The sequence below is a fragment of the Ovis aries genome, chromosome 2, assembly GCF_016772045.2.
Source record: "Ovis aries strain OAR_USU_Benz2616 breed Rambouillet chromosome 2, ARS-UI_Ramb_v3.0, whole genome shotgun sequence".
Taxonomy (NCBI): Eukaryota; Metazoa; Chordata; class Mammalia; order Artiodactyla; family Bovidae; genus Ovis; species Ovis aries.
This window is the reverse complement of record NC_056055.1, coordinates 224776336-224800374: the sequence shown is the minus strand read 5'-3', so window position 1 is coordinate 224800374 and position 24039 is coordinate 224776336. Positions and strand designations below refer to the sequence as shown.

General features: G+C 39.6%; 1 protein-coding gene across 3 annotated transcripts in view; it reads left to right on the top strand.

The window, feature by feature from the left end:
- Positions 1 to 24039, top strand: part of FARSB (phenylalanyl-tRNA synthetase subunit beta) — a 72069-nt gene that overhangs the window by 20038 nt on the left and 27992 nt on the right. For 2 of the 3 annotated variants that reach the window (XM_042244305.2, XM_004004962.6), the window contains 7 exons: positions 1344 to 1405; positions 2240 to 2291; positions 4910 to 4971; positions 5243 to 5450; positions 5936 to 6016; positions 9596 to 9688; positions 12810 to 12927. In XM_042244305.2, coding sequence (XP_042100239.1) covers positions 1344 to 1405; positions 2240 to 2291; positions 4910 to 4971; positions 5243 to 5450; positions 5936 to 6016; positions 9596 to 9688; positions 12810 to 12927 — 676 coding nt within the window. Of the gene's footprint in view, positions 1 to 1343; positions 1406 to 2239; positions 2292 to 4909; positions 4972 to 5242; positions 5451 to 5935; positions 6017 to 9595; positions 9689 to 12809; positions 15822 to 21257; positions 21294 to 24039 lie in introns of those variants that run through there. The other variant, XR_009599653.1, reaches the window with a different exon arrangement.

Here is a 24039-nt window from a genome sequence, read left to right as displayed (position 1 = left end):
TTGATTTCAAGGAACTCATCATCTTTGTGAGAGAATTAGCCACATACATTAAAACAGTAAAATTGAGAATGGGATCCACATTGTAATGCCGTCTTTATAAGGAGTTCATCTTAGTTGGCTTAATTTGAATCCTAATTTTGTACTTTTGTGTACTTGGTAGAAAAAAAAATTAGGAGCAGCTGGCTATAAAGTCTTATTTAGCAAACTGATAAAGAGTTTACACACTCACAAATATATTTAGAAAATACAGAATACTAGTCATTCACACTTTTCATCACCACATATTAGATTGGATCATGACAGCTATTTTCTATAGCATAAGATTTCTTTCCACGTGTTAAGTAAGGCGTAGAGTTAGGTGGTAGTGAAGCAGATTAAGAAAGGTAGACTTGAATGGTTATAACTTTTATATATCAAATGTCGCTGGAGGGGTGCATGGCAACCCACTCCAGTATCCTTGCCCAGAGAGTCCCATGGACAGAGGAGCCTGGAAGACTACAGTCCATAGGGTTGCACAGGGACAGACATGACTTAAACGACATAGCATGGTATGGCATACCAAATGTACATTCAGAAATAGTGTCAGGTAATATATAATACCTGTTCTTGTTAAAAACTTTTTAAAATTTGTACATTAGCAGACCTTGGTTATCTTTCCTGAAGTTTGTATATAAGTGTGAAATATATAAAAAAGCAAAGCATGTATACCAATAAGATTGCTGTGTTTTTTCCTAAGCATTTCTTTTAATTTAAAAATGAACAAATCAATAGGGCCTAGGGCCATCACTATGTGCCAAGCATTGTTCTATGTATTTTACACACACACACACACACACACACACGCAATCTCTCTCTCTCTCTCACTCTTAATCTTCATGTTAACCAAATGACGTGGGAACTTTTCTTATGTCTACTTAACAGACAGACTAAGGTACAGTGACAGTAAGTAACTTGTCCCAAATCAGACTGATGGTAAGTGATTGGGTCAGGGATCTGGTGTCTGGCTGCAGAGGCTTATGGGACTGATAAGGTTTACTGCTGTTGTTAGCCATCTGTCTTCTTGAAATCTGGTGAACCCAAGGGAGGGGGGTGTGGGAAATAAATGATTTGTCTCGGTCATGGATTGTAACTCTCAGAGAACTTCATAAATGCAGAACACCTGACAATAAGGTCAGGCCCATTCAAGCTCAGTTTTTATTCCATTTCTTTCTTTAAAATTTGTGTATGCAGGTCCATTTTTATATATTTGGAGACTAAATTATATTAAATATTAATTCATTTCCATTTGAGGGAAGAGAGGATTTTCATGTGTTACCATAATATTTTATTTTTTTCCTTTGCAGGCAAAAATCGTTCTTGATGTCATTGTTACCATGTTCAGTGAATATTGTGAGAATCAGTTTACGTAAGTTCATTTGGTATTTTTGTCAATCATGGCCTGTTGTTCTGAAGTCAAAGCACTAGGGTCTTGTGCTAAATATAAAGATAAAAAATACAATTCCTGTAATTGGAATACATAATCTCTTTGGGGAGCTAAGACGTGAATTAATAATGTAAAAGGTGATAAGTACTTTAAAAAGTTTCAGTGATGTTCTGGCTGTTTGTAAGGGCACATTGCTGCTAGCTGAGCAGACCTCTTAGAGGCAGTGACAGGCTTTTTGTAAGGATCACTGGATTTGAGAATATAAACATGGAGGAATAGCAAAAGGAACAGCTGAACAAAGAGAATCATATATAAAAGCAAAACATTGTATCTTATATATACCAGTAAGACTACTGTGTTTGTTCCAAGGCTAAGTTTTTATATAAAAAATTACTTCCCAAACCTATGTGGCCCTTACTGTATGCTAACATCTTTTTTTTTTTAAGTTGATTTGCATTTTAGTGGTTGTGTCAGTCAGCTTTCCTTGTATAACAACATGACTCTGGTAAAGCCTGGAACGTGCGTATCAGTATCAGCAGGGAGTTCATGGAGGATGTGTGCTTGGCAGGACTGGGAGATACACTGATCAAGGAGAGACACAAGAGCCACAGGAAATAGAATAGTAATGTTGGGTCTTAGGAGGATTAATCTAGACAGCAGTGTGGGACACGAATAGACTGTGTTGATTCTACAGTTGTAGACCAAGGGAACGTTGTGTTAACCTCACACATTCCTAGAATGTATGGCTCTTTTTTCCCCCTTAGGTTTTTGTTTTTATTTTTTTAATTCTATTTCTGTCTTTATTTTTGTTTTCAGGGTTGAAGCAGCTGAGGTCGTTTTTCCTAATGGAAAATTACATACCTTTCCAGTAAGTGTAGAAGTGACTTGATGGTGATGACTTTGACAACAGTAACAGCAATAATAATAGCTATAGAGTGCTTGTGGTCTTTCTATGAGTCCATCTGCCCACCTACATGCCAGGCGTGATGCCATGTGCATCACGTGGCCTTAATCTTCACATTAACCCTATAAGGTTGGGTGCCACTATTAGGCCCTTGACCTTGAGATGTTAAATAGCTTGCTTGCCTATTACTATTGGTGGAGCTAGTGGCTTGCCTGCCTTATTACTAGTGGTAGAGCTAAAATTTAAGCTTGGCAGTCCCAACACTATTTTATAGCACACTTCACTCCTGACACACTCCGTTATATCACAGGAGTTATATACTGTAATTCCTGTGGTTTATACCCTTATCAACTAGGTAACTACGTAGTTTATAGTTTCACCCCTTTTAAGGTTATACCGACTTGATAGACATGAATTTGAACAAGCTCCGGGAGTTGATGATGGACAGGGAAGCCTGGCGTGTTACAGTCCATGGGGTTGCAAAGAGTCGGACACAGCTGAGCAACTGAACTGAACTGAAGGTTACTCAGCCTTTCAAACTTAGTCTATTCACATTTGATTTACCAGTTGCGAAAGGCCATCACTGTAACTAATAAAATTACATCTAGATGTGTTAATAAAACTAATTTACTAGTAAGCACAATTACTGTGAAGATATGGGATCTTGATAAAAAATTCAAACTAGCATTCTTAAACAACTGAGCTTCTTTCCCCCAAGATGGCTTTGCATACACAGAGTGGCCACTCTAACACATTCTTTCAGTGTCTGATTCAGTGAGGCCATTCTTTGATGAGCTGTTTATCTTTGGATTTTTCACAATTCCTCTGTTACTTATGAGGTGAGTCAGAGCCCAGAATAATTTCTGCTATTCAAATGGTTTTTAGAGTAGATAAAACCTGCCAAGATCAAAACCTTTCCCTTCCTGAAAACATTAGTATTTGGCATCATATATTATTCTAGAGTATTTATTATAATTCAAAACAAATGTATAACTGTAGAAAGAAAATATTAGTCGCTCAGTCATGTCTGACTCTTTGCGACCGAATGGACTGTAGCCCACTGGGCTCCTCTGTCCATTGGCTTCTCCAGGCAATACCAGAGTGCGTTGCCATTCTCCAGGGGAATCTTCCTGACCCAGGGATTGAACCTGGGTCTCCTGCATTGGCAGGCAGATTCTTTACTGTCTGAGCCACTAGGGAAGCATAACTGAAATTTTGGGCTGTAGCTATTTTTTGTTTTTTTAATTGATTTTAGTTACTGTTACCAGTTAGCCTCTTTTATGTAACTACCCCAAGATTTACTGACTTAAGACAAGAATTATTTGTTTGTATCATGGTTCTGTGGTCAGCTGGGTAGTCTCCTAGGCTCGTCCCTGCCAAGCTCCTTCAGCTGGTCGGTAGGCTTGGCAGCTGGACGACCTGGGTCGGCCTCTCTTTCATGTTGCTTCTTGGCAGTGGGGTGAACAGGTCAAGTGTCTCATCACCCAGCAGCCTAGCTTGGATTTCTTTACCTAGTGGTGGTTACACTCGGGTTGTAATGATGCTTCTGCTCTCAGAACTGCATTTTTTAGAAAATTTTGTATTGGGGTATAGCCAGTTAGCAAGCAATGTTGTGGTAGATTCAGGTGAACAGCAAAGGGACTCAGCCATACATATTCATGTGTCCATTCTCCCCCAAACTCCCCTCCCATCCAGGCTGCCCCATAACAGTGAGCAGAGTTCTGTGTACTATACTATAGGTCCTTGTTGGCTATCCATTTTAAATACAGTAGTGTGTACACATCCGTCCCAAACTCCCTAACTATCCCTTCCCTTCAGCCTTCCCCCTGGCAACCCTAATCTGAGAATGGCATTTTGATTAGCAGGACTCTGGCCCACTGTCCTTACCTGAGTCCAAACATGTTAAATTTATGGCCCTTTTGCTAGGGGCAGTTAAACTTCTGAGAATAATTCAGTGATAAGAAATACTCATAGGTAAAGCCTGGATTTTATGTGTGTGTGTTCCTGTCTCACAAGGTAGAGTTGTGTACTGTTTGAAGGAGAGTGAGGACTAGTTCATCAGATGCTCCCAGGCTGGCTGGCTCCTGGAGCACATTAATAGCTCGGACTGGAGCCTGGTTCCGCACCCCCCCCGTAAAAAAAAAAGAAGAGGAATGACTTCATAATACTCTTGGATTTAGTATGCTGAATAGTACAGTGCAATACATGAATTATTCTTTTTTGGTTATAAACGCCTACTTGCATGAGATGAAATTGAAAGTCTTCAGCAGGATTTGTAAGCAGTGTGGAAATGATGTAATGCACCAGTATTTTGCTGAGGAAAATGGTGATTGACCATATAAAAGCAAAACACGTTTGCCATTTTGTAACATTTCTAAGCTTCTGGTTGTCTACGAATAATAATGTAGCAACTCATGTTCTGAAATACCTAGTTTACTTTTGATGTCTGGCTCTAATGGCAGTTGCTTGGGGGAGGGGGTGGCGGTAATGAAATTGCAACAACAACAAATTGAATTAGAAAGAAGCTAAGGCTGTATCTGGCAGAAGTGATTTAAGCTTCTCCAACTCTTTTTCTCTCTTAGGAACTGGCTTATCGAAAGGAGATGGTGAGAGCTGACTTAATTAACAAAAAAGTTGGGATCAGGTACACTCCGCATGCTTCATTTATTTACTGTTGAATTCAAGAATCAAGTGCACACATGACTGCTTAATTTTTCCTGAATGAATGCTTAGAGAGGTTTTTCTGTCCCTTCAGAGAAAGTTAAGTGATGACAGAACCTCAGTTAGGATGTCGGGGGTCTTTTGGAATTCACAAAGACAGATTACTGTTTCAGGTAGTAGCATATTTTAAAACCAAATATAAACACGTTTTAAATAATCCAGTGACATTTATGGTTTGTACGTTCCTGTTTCAGAGAAACTCCAGAAAATCTTGCCAAGCTCCTGACCAGGATGTGTTTAAAGTCGGAAGTCATAGGCGATGGGAATCAGATCGAGGTTGAAATCCCTCCGACCAGAGCTGACATTATCCACGCCTGTGATATCATAGAAGACGCAGCTATTGCTTACGGATATAACAACATTCAGATGACTCTGCCGAAAACGTACACCATAGCTAATCAAGTAAGATTGCACCCTTAAATAAACACTCCTTATTGTTAGAAACTGATTATTGAATGCCAGGAAGGCTTGGAGAGAAACAGAGCCTAGGAATTAAGCAGTCTTGGACATGCTTTGCTCTGAGAGGCATTTGCTGGAGAGGATACAAAACAGATGCCCCATTGATTAGAGTACGTTAAAAACCTGTGATGACTGGCTCTTTGAAGAAAGACAGGTTTTGAGTTTGGAGCCCTCCTTGCATCTCTAAGTAGGAGGTTCATTTTCTGATCCTGGGCCTGAAGGCAGAATGGTGTGTGGGGGAGAGCGAGGGAGGGTTTTTACCTCTAAGGAGGGGTGTTGGGGTGGTGGGGAGGGGATGGTGAGGTAGCACAGTAATGATGGGACTAGAACATATTAGGGTGGAAGGGCAGTTTCCTTTAAATGACAAGTTTTATAATTTTTTTTTAAGTGGGAAATTTTGTTGAAGTGAAATGATTTCCTTCCCCCAGTTTCCCCTAAATAAACTCACAGAACTCCTGAGACAGGACATGGCAGCTGCCGGATTCACCGAAGCACTTACCTTTGCTCTGGTATGTTGTACACGTGTTTTCTGTCCTGCTAATGGTTTTCTTTTAACTCTCCAGATTCCTTGTTCTGTGATGCTTTACATGAATTTATTAAGACTTACAAAATTTCCAAGCTCTAGAAGAATAACTTTCGTTACTTAGAGATTGTATAATTTCTGATACAGAAACGAAGATTTCTTTACTTAGTCACAGAGAAGCGTGAAGGACTAAACTAGTATCTGAGATGACAGACGACAGTGTGTTTTAGAGTTTCATGTCACTGTTGAGGGCTCACGGTGAATTTCATAACCAGAGTTATTACATTAAAATTTTTAGTCTTGATTCAGTTGTGGTGTGCCCGCTAGATGCCGCCCTGGTTGAGGGCTTGTGGACTGTTCCACATTAAACTTGTTTCTTTGTCTTTGAACATGTTCACAAACATTTGCTTTGAGTTGAAAAGCTGACATAAAAGGCCTGAATCAGGAAATGAATTTTATTACAAAATCAGACGGAAATCTCCTTGCCCCAGCAGATTGACCATTTGAAGGAAGGGAAATGTGTGTGCAATTTGTAGTTTCTTTTTCTCTTTTGCTGAGCTTTTCTGTGGTGCCCACAATATAGTTCTTGAGAATTCAAGTCCGTTTGAGCTTAGCGACGTAGGGTAAAAACCAAAACAACCACGAAAGCTCCCCCCGACTCAATTCCAGCCCTACAATTCTCAGACTTTGATTTGCAGAAGAAAAGTAGTGGGAATCACGACCAGTACATGGAGGGTTGGTGCAGTGATGCGGCCTGTCTCACGTCATTTTATTGATCATTTGTAATTCGTAGGATGTTCATGTTGGGAGGGGACCTTCCAGACCTAGTCGGCTTAGTCGTTTCTCTGGCTTAGCAAGTCTTTCATTGAACAATATTTATGGAACATCTGTTATATGCCAGGCACTGCAGTGGTGACGGAGCCTGGGGCTGAGAGAATAAGCACCCGGCAAAGCATACACAGAGAGCAGAAGTGTGACCAAAATCTGGCCTTTTCACTTCTAGGGGAGTGCTTTTTCCTTAGGTCCGACTGAAGGAACATTAGGTTTGAATACGGTGTTCATATATATGGACCATATATACATATGCTGTCAGGAACAGCAATGATTTCATGTAAAATGATACACACAAAAAGTCGCATGAGGAAATGTATTTTTTTTGGAAGTGTGTTGTTTTTTTAAATTACAGTAAGTGGCAAGGGAAGTGACTTTGTAAGTACATAGCCCCACGCATCTCAGGGGAGACCAGTACCTACACTGCAAAGAGAACGGGTCTAGTGTGAAGGGCTTTATGTCCGAGATTCTGTCTCTCAGGGCAGCCCTGTGAAGTAGGTATTTCTGTCTCTCACAGCAGTTAATTGAGGTAACCTGCTCCACTCCACGCAGCCAGTTGGCTGTGCACCAGGGATTCTAGACCAGGTCTGGCTGCACCCCAGGCCTGTGACTGATGGACTCCCACTAGGAGTCCATTCAGCTGTCCCAGGTCATGTCAATACATTGTCACAGTTCAGGGTGGGAGAAGTTAGGTGCTAGAGAGTTTCAGATTTGTAGTAACAGTTTTCCTATAGGAATGTCAACATTACAGATATTTATGGTTACATATTTTTTGAGCAGACCTAAACATCACGGAGCCTTATATATCTAGTTTTGCATGAGAATAACAGCCCTTCTTTTCATAAAACTCAGCCCTTGATTTCCCAAGCATAAGTACCTCACATAGCATCATGATTTTTGCTATATTTCCAAAAGTAGTAATATTTTCTTTTATGTTAGCTCACTTTTAAAACTAAAAACCTACTTCAACCTTATTATAAGAATAGTATTCATAAAAATTATGAGCTTCATTTACTCGATATTTTTTTCTAGCACTTTAAAACACATAAATATTAACATTGATAAACATTTCATCCTGTATACCTTCATTACTACCCCTTCAGGATACCTGATTTAAATTTCTTCTTATCTCTGTCCTTTGTCATCCATCATCACAATAAAGTGGAAGTCACTCAGATACCTAGCTGGGTAAGCTATGTGTCTGTGGGGCCATTTTCATTTATACAGACAGTACTGGTTCTGTTTGAGAATAGATTGCATTGTGTAAATTGCATTTCCTAGTTGATTGGTCACATTATATCTAAATCTTGTTTTAAAAATTTCTCCATGTTATGGAGGAAAAAACATTTATTCCCAGTGTGCCTGCCGCTGTTCCCCACCACTGCAGCTGTGGTGGTCCAGGAGCTCTTTTCTGCTGTGCCTGAATGTGTCTTCAGAATCTTTTCCAAAAGAGCGAGGCAGAAGTCTTCAGAACTGACAGTGGCATAAAATCCATCTAAACCTGTTCGTTTTTTCTAAGTGAAATACAGACCACTAGTCCTTGACAATTTTGTAGAACAGTGCAATGAATATCACCCAATGTTGGAAAACATAGAAGAGTAATCTGATGATACGTCAGTTTTCAAGTTAATTTTTAAACTCAGAATGTTAACGTTAAAACATGTGATAATTGTTTATTCTTAATAGTGAAGTATTACCATCATTAATGGGCTTCCCTGGTAGTTCCAATGGTAAAGAACCCGCCTGCAGTGCAAGAGACCTGAGTTTGATTACTGGGTCGGGAAGATCCCCTGGAGAAGGAAATGGGAACCCACTTCAGTATTCTTGCCTAGAGAATCCCCACGGACAGAGGAGCCTGGTGGGCTACAGTCCTTGGGGCCGCAAGAGCCAGACACGACTTAGTGATTAAGCCACCACCGCCAGTCATCATTAATATTTTTTGATCACTTAATTTGTGCCAAGCATTCTATTACTTTATCTCATTACATTTATTTGACTTGCTGTATCTCCTAGTCATTGAGTTTTATTTTCATAATTCTGCCTACCATCCTGGTTTTTAAGAGTGAGTGGTGGGTGAGTGGGTTTTGGTAGGTGAGTGCTTAGGAGTTTGTTTATGACCCGGAGCTTCATCAAGCACGTATGCACAGAAGTTTAAATGACATAACTCAGGCCGCTTGAATTCTTTTCTCAGTTCCACCCACTGTTCTGCCACAAGTCGGTGTGGGTTTTGCAGAGGTTACAATAGTAGTCAAAACAGAAAGCTGTGTGAACACCAAGGAGGGAGAGAATTTCTTCCTGGAGTCATTAGGGATATTTTTATGGAAGAGATGTCTTTTAAGTAGAATCTTGGCGGGAGGTGGTAGCCACAAGTTGGGTGGGAAGGCATTTCAGGTAAAGGTATGGAAAAGTAAACAGTTCAGGGAATGAGAAGGGAATTGTTGGAGATTGGACTGCTAAGGTCAATGTAGGAGGGCCCAAGTACATGCTGTACCACCAACTCCATGTGAAAAAATGTGCTTTAGCTCTGCTCCATGGTTAGAACTCTGGTAAGGGAACTATTAATGTTGAATTGCATCTGCTGTGGACCTGAATGTAATTGAAATATGCTTATTCTTGGTTTACTGATTTATATCTTCTGCATCGCCATGAGACCATTACAAGTTGTTACAGCATTACATACTTTAAGGTTTAGTCATTGTGTTTCCATATTGATCTATTTTCATGTATTCCTTAGTGTTCCCAAGAAGATATTGCTGACAAACTGGGTATGGATATCTCTGCAACCAAGGCTGTCCACATAAGTAATCCTAAAACAGCCGAATTCCAGGTAAGGGTTTTAAGTAGATAAGAAAATAGGTAAAAACTGAGAGGCAGTACATGAGTTATGAAGTCTTGTCAGTTGTTTTATCTCAGGGGGCAGAATTTTAGAGCTTCTTTAGAATCTCTTCTTGGATAAGTTTATGTTGGGTTCTTATATACTTTGCTGATAAAACTTCTTAGGACATTTTATAATCTTTTCTTGATTAGCTGTATAGGTGGTTCTTACTTGCTTTGTGCTAACTAGCCCAGCCTTTCTTATCTCAACTTTTCATTTCACAATTAATTTAAAAAAAAAAATATTTTCAGGTTTCACCTCTTTTCTACCTGTGTATGATTGAATCAACACCTGTTCCCAGAGCCTCCATTAAGTCTTTCGCTTTGAAATGAGTCGTTATGCCAGTTCTAGACTCTGCTGACTGTGCCTTTCATTGTGATTGTCTCGTGTTTTGGCAGTTTCATGTCAAGATTATGATACATATTTAAATGAGAGTGATGCTCCCTTAGAAGTAAATGTTAAGTGATATACATTATAGATTAGTGCACAAACTATAAAAAGAGCATTTCAAAGTTATAATGTCTTATTAATAAGTTTGAATTGTCTTATCTTTCATACTTTAATAAGCTCACTCTTTTTTCTTATGTATGCATATCTGCGATTTGTCTGGGCTTCCCCCATGGCTCAGCAGTAAAGAATCCACCTGCCAATGCAGGAGACGTGAGTTCGACCCTTGGGTTGGGAAGATCCCCTGAAGGAGGGCACAGCAACCCACTTCAGTTTTCTTACCTGGAGAATCCCGTGGACAGAGGAGCCTGGCAGGCTACAGTCCATGCAGTTGCAAAAAGTCAGATACAACTGAAGCAACGGAGCATGCATGCATGATTTGTTTAACTGAGGCTTTAGAGAAGATCATGTCTATTAGATTCATTCTAGCATCAAAGGGAATGTTAGAATTGGAAAGAAATGCTTTTAAGAAAGTTAATTTCATCTGAATTTTGTGATTTGTGAGTTTCTTTGGATCTTGATTTTCACTTTTAAAAGTCGTAGCTGAATTAGTTCTTGACATTCTAAAGTTCTAAAAATGTTAAAATTTAGATTTTTTTTTTAAAGTTAGATTTAATCAGTAGAACTACTTACAAGTAGAACAGAGAAGCCTAATGCGCTGCAGTCCATGGGGCCACAGAGAGTCTGACACGACTGAGCGACTGAAGAACAACCAGATGTGCAGATTAGAGCTAAAAGAAGTAACTAATTGGTAATAATACGCATCAAGGACTTGAGTTCTGTCTCTGTATTCAGTGTCAAAACTTTGAAAAGTCCTTGTGCTAGTTTAGAAGGATTGTAGTAATGAGTTTATATATTTTGTTTTCTGAGGCCCACTGGCTTTTCTAAGATATTGTAGGTGTTCTTTTTAATAAGAGGTACTCAAATTCATTTGGATAGAATGGAACAGGTGTTGATTCACTCATTATAAATGGGTGGAAATTTTTCAGTAAATCTTAATGGATTTTTGAGTGTTTTTCCAAGTGTTTCTTTTTTTTTTTCTTCTAGGTTCACTTATCAAGCTTGATAGATACCTTATAGTGTGATAATGTTAGGTTCTTTAGGGTTTACATCCTGCCTATTTTATATAAGTGGAAAGAAAATAAATCAGAAGCACATTAAACGTCACTGTAAATAGCTGTACTTTAGCACGCATAAGAATCAATATTTCTGCGTTAAATACATGAGAGATGAGAGTCTGTGTGTTAGATTTGGCAGATTCTGTATTTTACCCTCACTTTACGAATAGCTATGTCCTACCATTACTAATGTGGCTAACAAATTTATATTTATTTATGGTTAAAATAAATGTACATTGTTCATGGTCTTCTATCAGTTTATTGTCTAAGCTTGTTCTTTCTTTTGCTCAATTCTTAACTTTGGGCTATTTTTTGGTAGTAGATATGTTAGACAATGGATGAAATAAGAGAAGTGTTATTTATTGAAGTATGTGAAATTTAACTATAATTGTAAAGACAATTACAGAATATTACCATATCCCCTTAAATTAACAATAGTATTCCTAATATCCTTAAATATCTAATTATTGTTCAAATTTTCTCAAGGTTCTTTTATTATTTTAAATTTTTTAATTAAAAGATAAATGCTTTATAGAATTTTGTTGTTTTCTGTCAAACCTCCACATGAGTCAGCCATAGGTATACATATGTCCCCTCCCTCTCATTTTAATTGTTTGTTTGATTTGGGATTCAAATGAAGTTCATACTTCAACGTGATATTGCTTGATGTGCTTCTTAGTCTCTCTTAATCCACAGGTTGTCCCTCCATCCATTCCTCTCTTCCTCTGTCTCTGTCCTCTTTTCACTTTGTGGAAGAAACTGGATCACTTACCCTGTGGAGTTCTCACATTTAGGGTTTTGCTGACTATATTTTGGTGGTCCCCTTATCAGTTCAGTTCAGTTCAGTTGCTCAGTTGTGTCCGACTCTTTTCGACCCCGTGAATCGCAGCACGCCAGGCCTCCCTGTCCATCACCAACTCCCGGAGTTCACTCAGATTCACGTCCATCGAGTCAGTGATGCCATCCAGCCATCTCATCCTCTGTCATCCCCTTCTCCTCCTGCCCCCAATCCCTCCCAGCATCAGAGTCTTTTCCAATGAGTCAACTCTTCACATGAGGTGGCCAAAGTACTGGAGTTTCAGCTTTAGCATCATTCCTTCCAAAGAAATCCCAGGGCTGATCTCCTTCAGAATGGGCTGGTTGGATCTTCATTAAGAATGAAATAACTGTGCACGTTTTCCTGTTTGTTTTGGCTACTAAGCTGAAAACTGTGGTCATATAGCAGCTCTCGGCAGCTTCATGGTTTTTTGTAGTGCCTATGTATTTGTGTCCTGTTTTCCTCATTGTCCAGGTATTTTTTATTGCATTTACATTTTCCCTGGTCCTAGTTTTTAAACATGTGGTTTAATTTATGTTTAATCTATATAAAATATTTGTATTTTTTGTAATCTACTTCAATTACTTTGTGAAATAAAGCAGAACATGAAGTCCTGAAATTAAAAATTAAAAATGACTGGGATATTTAGGCATTGCATTTGGTCAGTGCAATTTCACGTCTTCTCCTGTAGGTGGCACGCACGACCCTTCTTCCTGGCCTCCTCAAGACCCTAGCTGCCAATCGGAAGATGCCACTTCCTCTGAAGCTGTTTGAAATCTCTGACATTGTAATAAAAGATTCTAGCAGAGGTAAGAATGAGTCACCTTTGATTTGTATATTTAAAGCATTTTTTTATTATGAAAATTTCAACTGTATATAAAAGTAGAGAAAATAATGTAACTACTTCTGTGATTCCAGCACCCAGCTTCAACAGTTATCAACACACACGTGGCCAGGCTTCCTTCATGTCTACTGCAACCCACTGCCCCATATTAGAGTAGTGTAAATCCTAGACATCATATCATTTCAGCAACAAACACTTTAGTTTCTGTTTCTGAAAGATAAGGAATATCACTGGTTTGGCTTTTTGTTTTTTTTTTTAAAATAACCCAACACCATTATTATATCATTAAATATATAGCTAGTGTTTGAATTTTTCCAGTTGTTTCATAAATTAAATTTTCATTACTGATTTGTGTGACTCAATCCAAGCAAGGGCCAGCTACTTGACTGTAGTATCTCTTATTTTTAATAGGAAACAAATTTTAACTGAGTTTAGTAATATTTATGAAGAGCCCTATTAAAACCTCAACCTGAAAAGCACTGCAGAGTACTTCTTTTTTCCTTATGTTGTGATTTATATGTGTATCATTTTGACATACTTTATATCTTACCATTCTGGTTTAGCAGTGATTGTTCCTATCAGTGTTGTCCAGTGATTATAAATCTGTTTTACCAGTTTTTGCTTCTTTTGAGTATGGTCTGAACTTGTTAGTACGGCAGGTTGTTTCATCTAGTATTTGGAATATAGTGGTTATTTAGTAAATATATTAAGTATGTATTAAGTACTTAAACCTGATTTCCCAGAAAGCCAGTCTCATTCAGCTTTCTCCATATCTTCAGCTTTATATTAAAGTTTGACTTGACTGTTTGGAGTTGCGTGTGTGGTATCTCTTGGTGAGCAGTGCCCTGAAAGGACTAAATGACCGGCAGTGTTTCTTTTGAGTCCCTGGATTTAACCATTGAAGTCCCAGCAGTATTTATTCAGTCTGCTGTAGACTCTGCAAAATTCAGTGTGTTGCTCTGAATCAGTTCACAAAAGAAGGGGCCTTTTCCTCAGTTTCTCCTGAAGAGGACAGTATGGCGGCATTGTGACTACCAGAAAGTAGTCAAGAACCACTGACTGTAAACCGGCCTGTGTTAGAGGTACAGCCACCTTGACTGTTTGTGGTGGACTGTCCATCGCAAACCTTCCAGCCGAAGGCTGGATTCCATCTGCTCCCCAGTATGTAGCCTGTCTTCAGTTAACAATGTCACCGTGCATTTGTGCGGTGCTTTTTGCTTTTCAAAAAAAGTTTTTTTAAGGTACTTGTTCTTTTTTGATTGTTAAAACATCTCGGAGGCAAGTGGGACAAAATATTGTCCCCATTTAATATGCTGGAAAATTAAGACAAAAAACTGGTAATTTGTTCAGAGTCACTTAAAATGAGGAGCTTAGGGCTCGGGCCAGGATTTTGGTCTCAGTGCTCGTATCCTTAGAGAATAAAAGTTCATTTTCACATCAGTCCCTGTAGAATGTTCTTTGGGTGATAAATCTGCTGTAACAGAAAAGACATCTTCAGTGCCAGCTGCAAATAGTTTTGAGGGTTCTTACTGCCTCTAACCATCCTTTGGTATAGATAACTGAGAATTTGTTGTTATCCCAATGTCAATTTTTTCTGTTAACTTTGACTTGTTAACTATCATACTAGTTCTTTGAGTTTTATGTTTTCATCCTTGATGATCCATTCATATTTCTAAATATAGCTGCTGCTGCTGCTAAGTCACTTCAGTCGTCTCCCATTCTGTGCGACCCCATAGATGGCAGCCCACCAGGCTCCCCCATCCCTGGGATTCTCCAGGCAAGAACACTGGAGTGGGTTGCCATTTCCTTCTCCAATGCATGAAAGTGAAAAGTGAAAGTGAAGTCGCTCTGACTCAGCGACCCCATGGACTGCAGCCTACTAGGCTCCTTCATCCATGGGATTTTCCAGGCAAGAGTACTGGAGTGGGGTGCCATTGCTTTCTAAATATAGGGTTAGGTTAATTACTTGAGATTTCGTCAAAAGTTCTGTAATACTATTTCAGCACCAGGCCTCTTCCCTAGTAGCAGGGGCTCCTTGCAGGGCTCCCCTGCTCTCAGGCAAGCAACTTGGAGCCTGGAGGGTATGGGTGAGAGGCGAGCTGCGGTCCCCACAGTTGCCATGGGCAGGCTTTGCCATAGGCATGGAGCATTTCACTCTCCTGCAGTGCTGGGTGGGGCTGCCTTTCCTGGGTTTCTTTTTCTCTGTGTTTCTTGGAAAGGCCCCAAGGCCCATGTGTGGAGGTTGAAAGAGAGTTGTTCTTAAATATGAGTGCCATAGGCCATCATTGTACCAATCCCCCTGGTGATGATTCAGAAACCCCATCCGTATATGTACTTTTTAACTTAAAGATTTGTATTTCTGCTGCACTTTTGTTTCCTCAGAAAGACTAGTTCTTCTCTCTGCAGCAGATCTCTTTTATAACTGTGTTTAGTTGTGATCATTCTGCTCTGTTTTCCACATCAATCCATTTTTTAACTGCTACTACTTTGGTCTGCTGTCTTGCACCATTATGGCTTATTCTTTTTCCTTAAAATTTTCTGTCATACCAATGGCATTCGAGGAGTAAAGAAGAGGTAAATGTGCTCAGGAAGTCTACCATCTTGAAAACATAGGTTTGCTTTAATTTATGTGGCGTGTGTTTCCTGTTTAGGTAGGCCTGGATTCTGTTTCATAGCAGAAGAAGCGTTTCTGGTGGATTATTCTCACTGTGGACCTGTGGCCTCCCTGCCTGTCGTCTGCTGTGCAGAGAGGACTCTGCAGGAGAGGCAGCCCGGCTCCGCAGGTCCTCGAGGGACTCTGCAGCCAGAGCGCCCGCATTTGAGCCCTGGTTCTGCCACTTGTTGCTCTGTTGCTAAGTCGTATCTGACTCCCTGTAACCCCGTGGACTGCAGCGCGCTAGGATTCCCTGACCTTCACTATTTCCCGGAGCTTGCTCAAGCTCACGTCCATTGAGTCAGTGATGCCATCCAACCCGTCTCGTTCTCTGTCGGTCTTACCAGCTGCTTAACTTTAGACAGTTTAATTTTTCATTGCCTCAGTTTCCTTATCTGTACAGTGAGAACAACAATAAAACTTTTTTCATGAGATTTGTTGTAAAAGTTAAGCCACATAGAAAGTTGCAGCCACGTAATAAGCACTGTTTAGTGTGTGCTCTGTCAGGGTATTAGCAGTCCCTAAGGCCAGATACCTAGCATCTTGAGGTCTCTGGAAATTTTGAGAATGAATTAAAAATTGGCTCGTCATCAAAGGCTTAAGACAAGTGGGACTCACTTTTATCCTAACTTTTGACTTAATTGGTTTTTCTTATGTTGTACATTTTTTTTTTTTTCTTTAAGGAAAAGAAAACCCAAACATACTGTGGGAATTTACTTAAGATAAGAAGGTTGGTTTTTAGCAGTTTATCACCCACTTCTTTTCAATGAATTAGTGGTGTTTTTACTGTCTCTCAAACCAGGAATCTTCTCTCTTTTGGATTTACATTAGCCATTTGCTCCTAAATAATGAAACAGTTTTGAAGAAAAAAATCTAGATCATCAAAGGTAAAATGATAGAGCAGTCTTCCAGCTAACTATAAAAATGTCCCAACTTTTCGCTGGTGAGGGCAGTACTCAAACTATTGATTTAAAAAGGGTGAAGGTGTGTGGGAAGAGTGGTCAAGACGTTCTCATTCGTTGTACTGCTGGGATGTATTTTTCAAGTTCCTTTTCTTCGCCAGGGCCCTGCTTGGAATGAGAGAAAGGTTGCCAGCTTTGAGACGGACCAGTGAACAGTTTTTACAGGTGGTGTTGCAAGGGAGTGTGTAAGACACCCTGATCATACAGAGAAGGGAGTGACAACTGCCACTAACTGGTTTTGTGACGTTAGGGAAAGCCCAGCTCTCAGCGTCCCTTCAATTTTGTGTAGCCAAGCATGTCTTCCAAGATGGAAATGGAAAGGGACTCTGTGCTGGAGTCAGTATGACTCCCACAAATTCTGTCTGGCCTGCATTCCTGTAAGAGTGGATGAAAGCCCCTCAGCCCCCATTTGACCTCATCAGACAGTTTCGTATGCCATTGTGGACTTTTCCACTGTCCATGATATGGGGCTGGCATCCTGCCCAGTGAGAGACTTGGGCACCCTCCTCAGTGAGGGTTTCCACTCTGAGTCAGACACACTCTTGTTCTTTGAAGCTGAGCTCCTCACTGCATTTGTTGAATCATAAGATCTGCAGTTGCTGCAACGTTTTTTAAAAAAAAAAATTAGTCCTGACTCAAGGGACTAAGCTCATTTATCCTTTTTAATGGGTAGAGTGATGTGTGTCTCTGAAACGAGAAGTTAAATGTAGACTCTGCTGTGGGGTAAATTATCAGCTTTATTATAACAACAAAGCCCAATAGACGCTGAACTGAAGCCATCAGATCAGACTGCCATGTGACTAACTGGTCTTTTTCAGTTGTTACGTTTGTCTTTTCAGTGTGGAGGAGAAACTGCAAACAAAATAGTAAAAGATTACTTCAGAAGAGCAGTTGTGGAGTGGGATTGCTAACCTTTGTGCCCACAAATGCAAATATATTTTGCCAAGTCCCACACTCTGGCTTTTTATTAAGTGCAGATTGAATTCTGCCTGTCACAGTTTATTCCACAGTGGTCCTTGAAGCTGCCAGGATGCCTCGAAGCTCACAATAATGGCAGGAGAACAAGCGTCATAGGGCTGAGTCTAGGTTTATTTTTTTTATTTTTTTATTTTATTTTTTATTTTTTATTTTTTTTTTGAGTCTAGGTTTAAAAGGAATGATAGGAGGAAGACTTGGTTTGGCTTTGAGCAAGTATATAGGGTGATTTACATTTAGCATGGTATGGACATCCCTGGTGGTCCAATGGCTAAGGCTCCATGCCCCCAATGCAGGGGGCCCGGGTTTGATCCCTAGTCAGGGAACTAGATTCCGTGTGCTGCAACTAAAGAGTCACATGCTGCAGCTAAGGCCTAGCACAGCCAAGTCAATGAATACACTAACTATATTTTAAAGGAAACCTTTATATTTAAATAAATACATTTAGCATAATGCAGTCATCCAGTTGTCCATTGACATATATCAGTGATGATCATATTGTGCCTTAAAGAATTTTTGCTGTATGCTTAGTCACTGAGTCCTGCCCAAATCTTTGTGACCCCATGGACTGTAGCCCGCCAGGCTCCTCTGTCCATGGGGATTTTCCAGGCAGGAATACTGGAGTGGATAGCCTTGCCCTCCTCCAGGGGATTTTCCCAACCCAGGTATTGAAGCCAGGTCTCCTGTACTGCAGACAGATTCTTTACTGTCTGAGCCACTAGGGAAGAATTTGGGTTTCTAATATTTGTTCTAGTAGGAGAAATGGGTTAAAGGCCCTTGACCTGAGGAAGGTCCAGTTATCTCACTGGCCTCAGCAAGGACACTTGCTCCAAACCTTCACTTCTTGCTCAGACCATTCCTGCAGAGCATTGCTTCAGTTGTGGTTCAGTTCAGTTTAGTTCAGTCGCTCAGTCGTGTCCGACTCTTTGAGACCCTATGAATCGCAGCACGCCAGGCCTCCCTGTCCATCACTAACTCCCGGAGTTCACTCAGACTCACATCCATCAAGTCCGTGATGCCATCCAGCCATCTCATCCTCAGTCGTCCCCTTCTCCTCCTGCCCCCAATCCCTCCCAGCGTCAGAGTCTTTTCCAATGAGTCAACTCTTCACATGAGGTGTCCAAAGTATTGGAGCTTCAGCTTTAGCATCATTCCTTCCAAAGAAATCCCAGGGTTGATCTCCTTCAGAATGGACTGGTTGGATCTCCTTGCAGTCCGAGGGACTCTCAAGAGTCTTCTCCAACACTGCAGTTCAAAAGCATCAATTCTTCGGCGCTCAGCCTTCTTCACAGTCCAACTCTCACATCCATACATGACCACAGGAAAAACCATAGCCTTGACTAGACGGACCTTAGTCGGCAAAGTAACGTCTCTGCTTTTGAATATACTATCTAGGTTGGTCATAACTTTTCTTCCAAGGAGTAAGTGTCTTTTAATTTCATGGCTGCAGTCACCATCTACAGTGATTTTGGAGCCCCCAAAAATAAAGTCTGACATTGTTTCCACTGTTTCCCCATCTATTTCCCATGAAGTGATGGGACCAGATGCCATGATCTTCGTTTTCTGAATGTTGAACTTTAAGCCAACTTTTTCGCTCTCCTCTTTTCACTTTCATCAAGAGGCTTTTTAACTCGTCTTCACTTCCTGCCATAAGGGTGGTGTCATCTGCATATCTGAGGTGATTGATATTGATATTTCTCCCAGCAATCTTGATTCCAGCTTGTGTTTCTTCCAGTCGAGCGTTTCTCATGATATACTCTGCACAGAAGTTAAATAAGCAGGGTGACAATATACAGCCTTGACGTACTCCTTTTCCTATTTGGAACCAGTCTGTTGTTCCATGTCCAGTTCTAACTGTTGCTTCCTGACCTGCATACAGATTTCTCAAGAGGCAGGTTAGGTGGTCTGGTATTCTGTTGTGGTAGGGCTGTATTTCTTCTGCCCTGCCAAATTGCTGTTTAAATAGTTCCTAAACCTTTTCATTGTCCCTGCAGCTTTTCTAAATCAGAGAATGCTCTACTTCTTACCCTGCTTAGCTTGGATGTGGAAATCCAGAAATTTTTTTTTTAAACTTTGGAAGGTAATTTTTTTAAATCTTTAATATATTTAAGATTCTTGTCTGTTCTGCTCCCTGCGCCACCGTGGCTCCTGAAGCATAGCTGATTCACTGTTCTATGATTTGGTTTGTTCCTTCTGTTTGCTGTTGGTTTGCACCTTTTATGTATCTGTTCTATATTGTAACCTACTAAAATAAAGGGGCCCAAACTTTGTAGTTTTTTCTATAATTCTTTGCCTGATAAAAAGCTCAGTGAAAGCATTTTCATTATGAGCTTGTAAAATACTTCACCTCTGAGAAATTGTCCATGAATTCTGCATCCATTAAATATTAGGAGATTATCTAGCATCCACATGTGGAATGTGGCTCTCTGAAGAGAGCTTATGTCATCAGTCTGGATTAATTTAATTTTACTACTTTATATTTTTGGCATGTAGAACTTCCAATTAATAATTCAAAAAGTATGGGTGTAGGAAACATTGACCTTAACAATATTTGAAGTAGCATCATTCACATGTGTGGTGGCATCTTAACTGGGTAAATAACATCATTTTTAATACAGAAAGTTATTTTAGTACATTTGGCTCAACGTAGTTAAGATCTCCTAACGTGACTATAATGTGCTCTGTCATGCGTTGAATATTGTATTTTTTTAATAGATAAAAATCCATTCCAGGTTCATGTTAACAAAATAAAAGCCAACCCATAAGGATGTAGCTTTTTCCTTCATGCATTGAGAAGGTCATAGTTTTTTTCCTCACATTTGTTTCTTGGCCTTCAGCATTATTTGAAAAAGATAAGTCTCTACTTCAGTGCTGTAATATAGAAGTGCTTTAAGGGAAATTGTTCTTAAGTTTTATTATGTTTGTTTTTAAAATTGCAAATGTATTTGTAATATCTTAAGAACTTTCCCAAATGCATATTTTTAACCGTAATTCTATTTTCACATTAAAAAATAAAACCACGTGTCCACCTTTTCCCAAATCCTGCTCCTTTAATTAGTTGCCAGACATTCTCTACATGTTTAACTGTGTGTTTTACATTTCTGTGTGTAGCTGCAGATCCAGGTACTTTTTAGTGTTCATTCAAATAGAATTATGCTTTTTCTGTCTTATTCTGTACTTTCGCCCTATGAATCCATTCTGTCTACCTCATTGCTTGTTGTTGTGTGTGTGTGTGTTTTCTTTATTTCTTGGCTTCGGCATGTGGGATCTTAATTCCCCTACCAGTGATTGAATTTGTGCCCCCCTGCATTAGAAGGTGGAGTCTTAACCACTGGAACAACAGGGAAGGGGCCCCCCTCCCCGCACCTCATTCTTTTTAATGGCTGCATAGCATTCCATTGTGTGGATATACTGTAATGTGTTTACTCAGACTGTTATGATGACTTTAGATTGTTACCAGGGTTTTGCTAAAATACATCTATTGTAATGAGCATCCTAGTACCCTTATACAAATACGTATTTTTTGAAGTTGGTCAGTCCATAGGTTTGAGCATTAAATGTTTGCTACCTTGTCAAATTCTCTACTAAAAAGGATTTTTTTTTAAAAACACAAATTTGCAGTCCTATCAAAAGTGCTTAAAAGTTCCTGTTCTTCCACATTAGATCTAATTTTTAACGGTGTATGTCTTAACGAGATTCTTACAGCTTTTGTGAATCATTAGGACTACTACGAATTTTTTCTGAAGGTAAGTAAAATTTGCAATATAAGCTATCATCTCATGGGTACCACCAATATTAAAGAAATTTGTTGGATGGAATAAACTAACGATCAGGATGATTTGTTATGTTCTGAGCTTGGCCAGACAGTTATTCTCAAGCTCAGTATCAGCCACCAGCTGACCTGGGAGCTTTGTTGGTTTCCCAGTAGGCTTTCTCCTAGTATCTTCATTTGGGCTTCTCTGTGAATGTGAGAAGAGAGATGGAAAGATTGACCTGGAGACTCTGTCCTTTTCCGTTCTGTGCCATTTATGATAACTTAACCTAACACCCCTAATTTGTTTTTAATCATTCGTCCTTTGGTGAAAGAGAGTCTACACTAAGCAGAAGCCTGTTCTAAAAATTTGAATTGTATGTAATAGTCATTTACTAAGGGACTTTGTGTATCACTTTTCCCCTTTTTTTCTTCCTTTATAAAATCATTTGGCATGTTCTTGCAGCTTCCAGAGTTGTAGCAGCTACCCCTCCTCTTGGTGGTTTAGATCAGCCTCTCCAGGCATTACTTTGAAGTCTGAAAGACACTGGTAATTTAGGCTGACATACTTGGCAGGCCCATTTAAAAGGCAGAATTGTGTGATGGCATGACACAAGAGGTCTGTTAACTGAGTTATAAAGAACTGAGCATTTCCAACAAACCCTAGTTTTGGCATGAAATTTAAATAGTTCTTATTTTGTGGCATGCAGTCAGTGAACTTCCTGTGATGTAATATTGTCCCTCAGTGCAAAATCCTAGGAAGTGGAAATTTTACTAAACCTAGCAGTTTCTCCAAGACATTTCTGGGTGGAAGTGAAGTATATGGTTTTTTTCTCTTTCAATTCAATCCAGCTAATTCAGAGGAAGTATTTTAGCAGGATATGATGAAGCAGGTCTAGAGGGATGGGTAGCATTTGGAAGAGAAAAAACAGCCCATCGGTGGGGGCTGCAAGAGGGCACCTTTTCAGTGCGTTTAATCTAGTTCTTATGGTGGGTTTAGTATAAAGCCCTGAAATCAATGGTCTTTCTTAAAAATACTGTGACATTGAATTAAAAAAAAAACAGCCTATTACTCTATATGTGTATGCTGCAGACATCCTGAAACCTTTCTTGATTGGAGTATAATTTTTTTTTAAGTCCTGTATTTTTATCCTAATTTCATTATTCTCATCATCAAAATCAATTTAAAAAAAAAAATTCTAAGTCTTTAAACCAGATGTTGTTCCTCTTATCAGAAAGGCAAGTTTTACATAATGTGGAGATCAGGACAGAAGTATTCCAAGGCAAAGGTTACCAAAATAGAGCTTCCAGTTTGTGTTACTAAGCTCTCTGAATGGTGGCATTACCATGGGGCTCTTCTCTCACAGCAAGAATGGGGCTGCAGCGTAGTCTCAATACATATCTGTGTGTTAAAGTGGAAGCATGTGACACCAACAAATGGGTACCACATGGTAGAGATACCCAGGAGCAAGTCCGTAATATGAAAGGGATAAATTAGTTCTATTTCATTGCATGTTTTTCTCTTCAAGGGGAAGTGGGCGGGGGGTGGGGGATGGGGTGGGTGGGGTGAGCAGAGAGAGGGAAGAGAGAGGGAGAAGAGGAGAGGTGGAGAGGAGAGAGGGGTGTGTGTGTTTGTGTGTCGGTGTGCCTGTGTTCCTACAGAGCAATCAGTTCCCTCATTTTAATTAATGCATGTGGTTGATTAGTGAGGTTTGATGCCTGCCTGGGTGTAATATTAATTTTTATTCTGATGGCTTCGATTATAGCTTTAAGATAGCAAATATCTTTATCCGTATACGTGGAAGTGATAGACAATGAGACTGGCACAGTACTGACTCTCCAACATCAGCTGGCTCTTGGGCAGGCTTAGAATGTGGCCACTGTCTGGTCCTGGCCTTGTTTAATTCTGTATATGCTTTGCTTTCTTTCCAGGCTTTATTGATTTATTCAAAAAATAATCATTGAGCATTTAGTCTGTGCAGGCCCTATGCTGGCTCTGACCTCTACCCTCTAGGGATACTTAGTGTAGAGTGTTTTGAACATAGTGGGTGCTAAGAAATGTTACATGGCAGGGACAGTTATTTCGCTATGTATGTTCAGTCCAAAGTTTAGCTTAGAATATAATTTATATGAGTTACAACACTGATGATGGCTAGAAACTTTAGTTAACTCACTTTCAGAAATAATGTATTTCAGTTGCTTAACTAAAAGTCTTAAACATGAAAACTTTTGAAAATAAAAGCATCTGTTTAACATATCAAAAACATTTCAAGAATGCACATCTCTGACTATACAAGTACATTCATACATAAGTTTGCGCTTATACTTTCTTTATCTTCATCTAAATCCTTTAGAGATTTCTTCTAAATCCTTTAGAGATTAAGAGATTTCTGCTGTACAGTGGAGAGGGTGTGGGTTTTAAAGTTAGGCAGTCCTGGTCCAGTCCTGGTTTTGTAACTTATTAGCTGTGTAATTAATTACAGCTAGCTCCAGGCAGTTAGCTTGACTTTGGGCAAAACCTTTCTGAGCTTTTGTTTCTCCATCACAGTTTCCCTGTCCATTTTCATGATACAATAAAAACCTAGCTAACACAATTGTGTTGAGAATTAAGATGACAAATAGGCTGATAGCTGCTAAGTCCTGGCACATAGTAGATAATTCATTCATGTTAGTTTTCCTTTCCTTTTACCATTTATGGACTCATTTTTACATTACTTTAATAGTAAAACACAATGC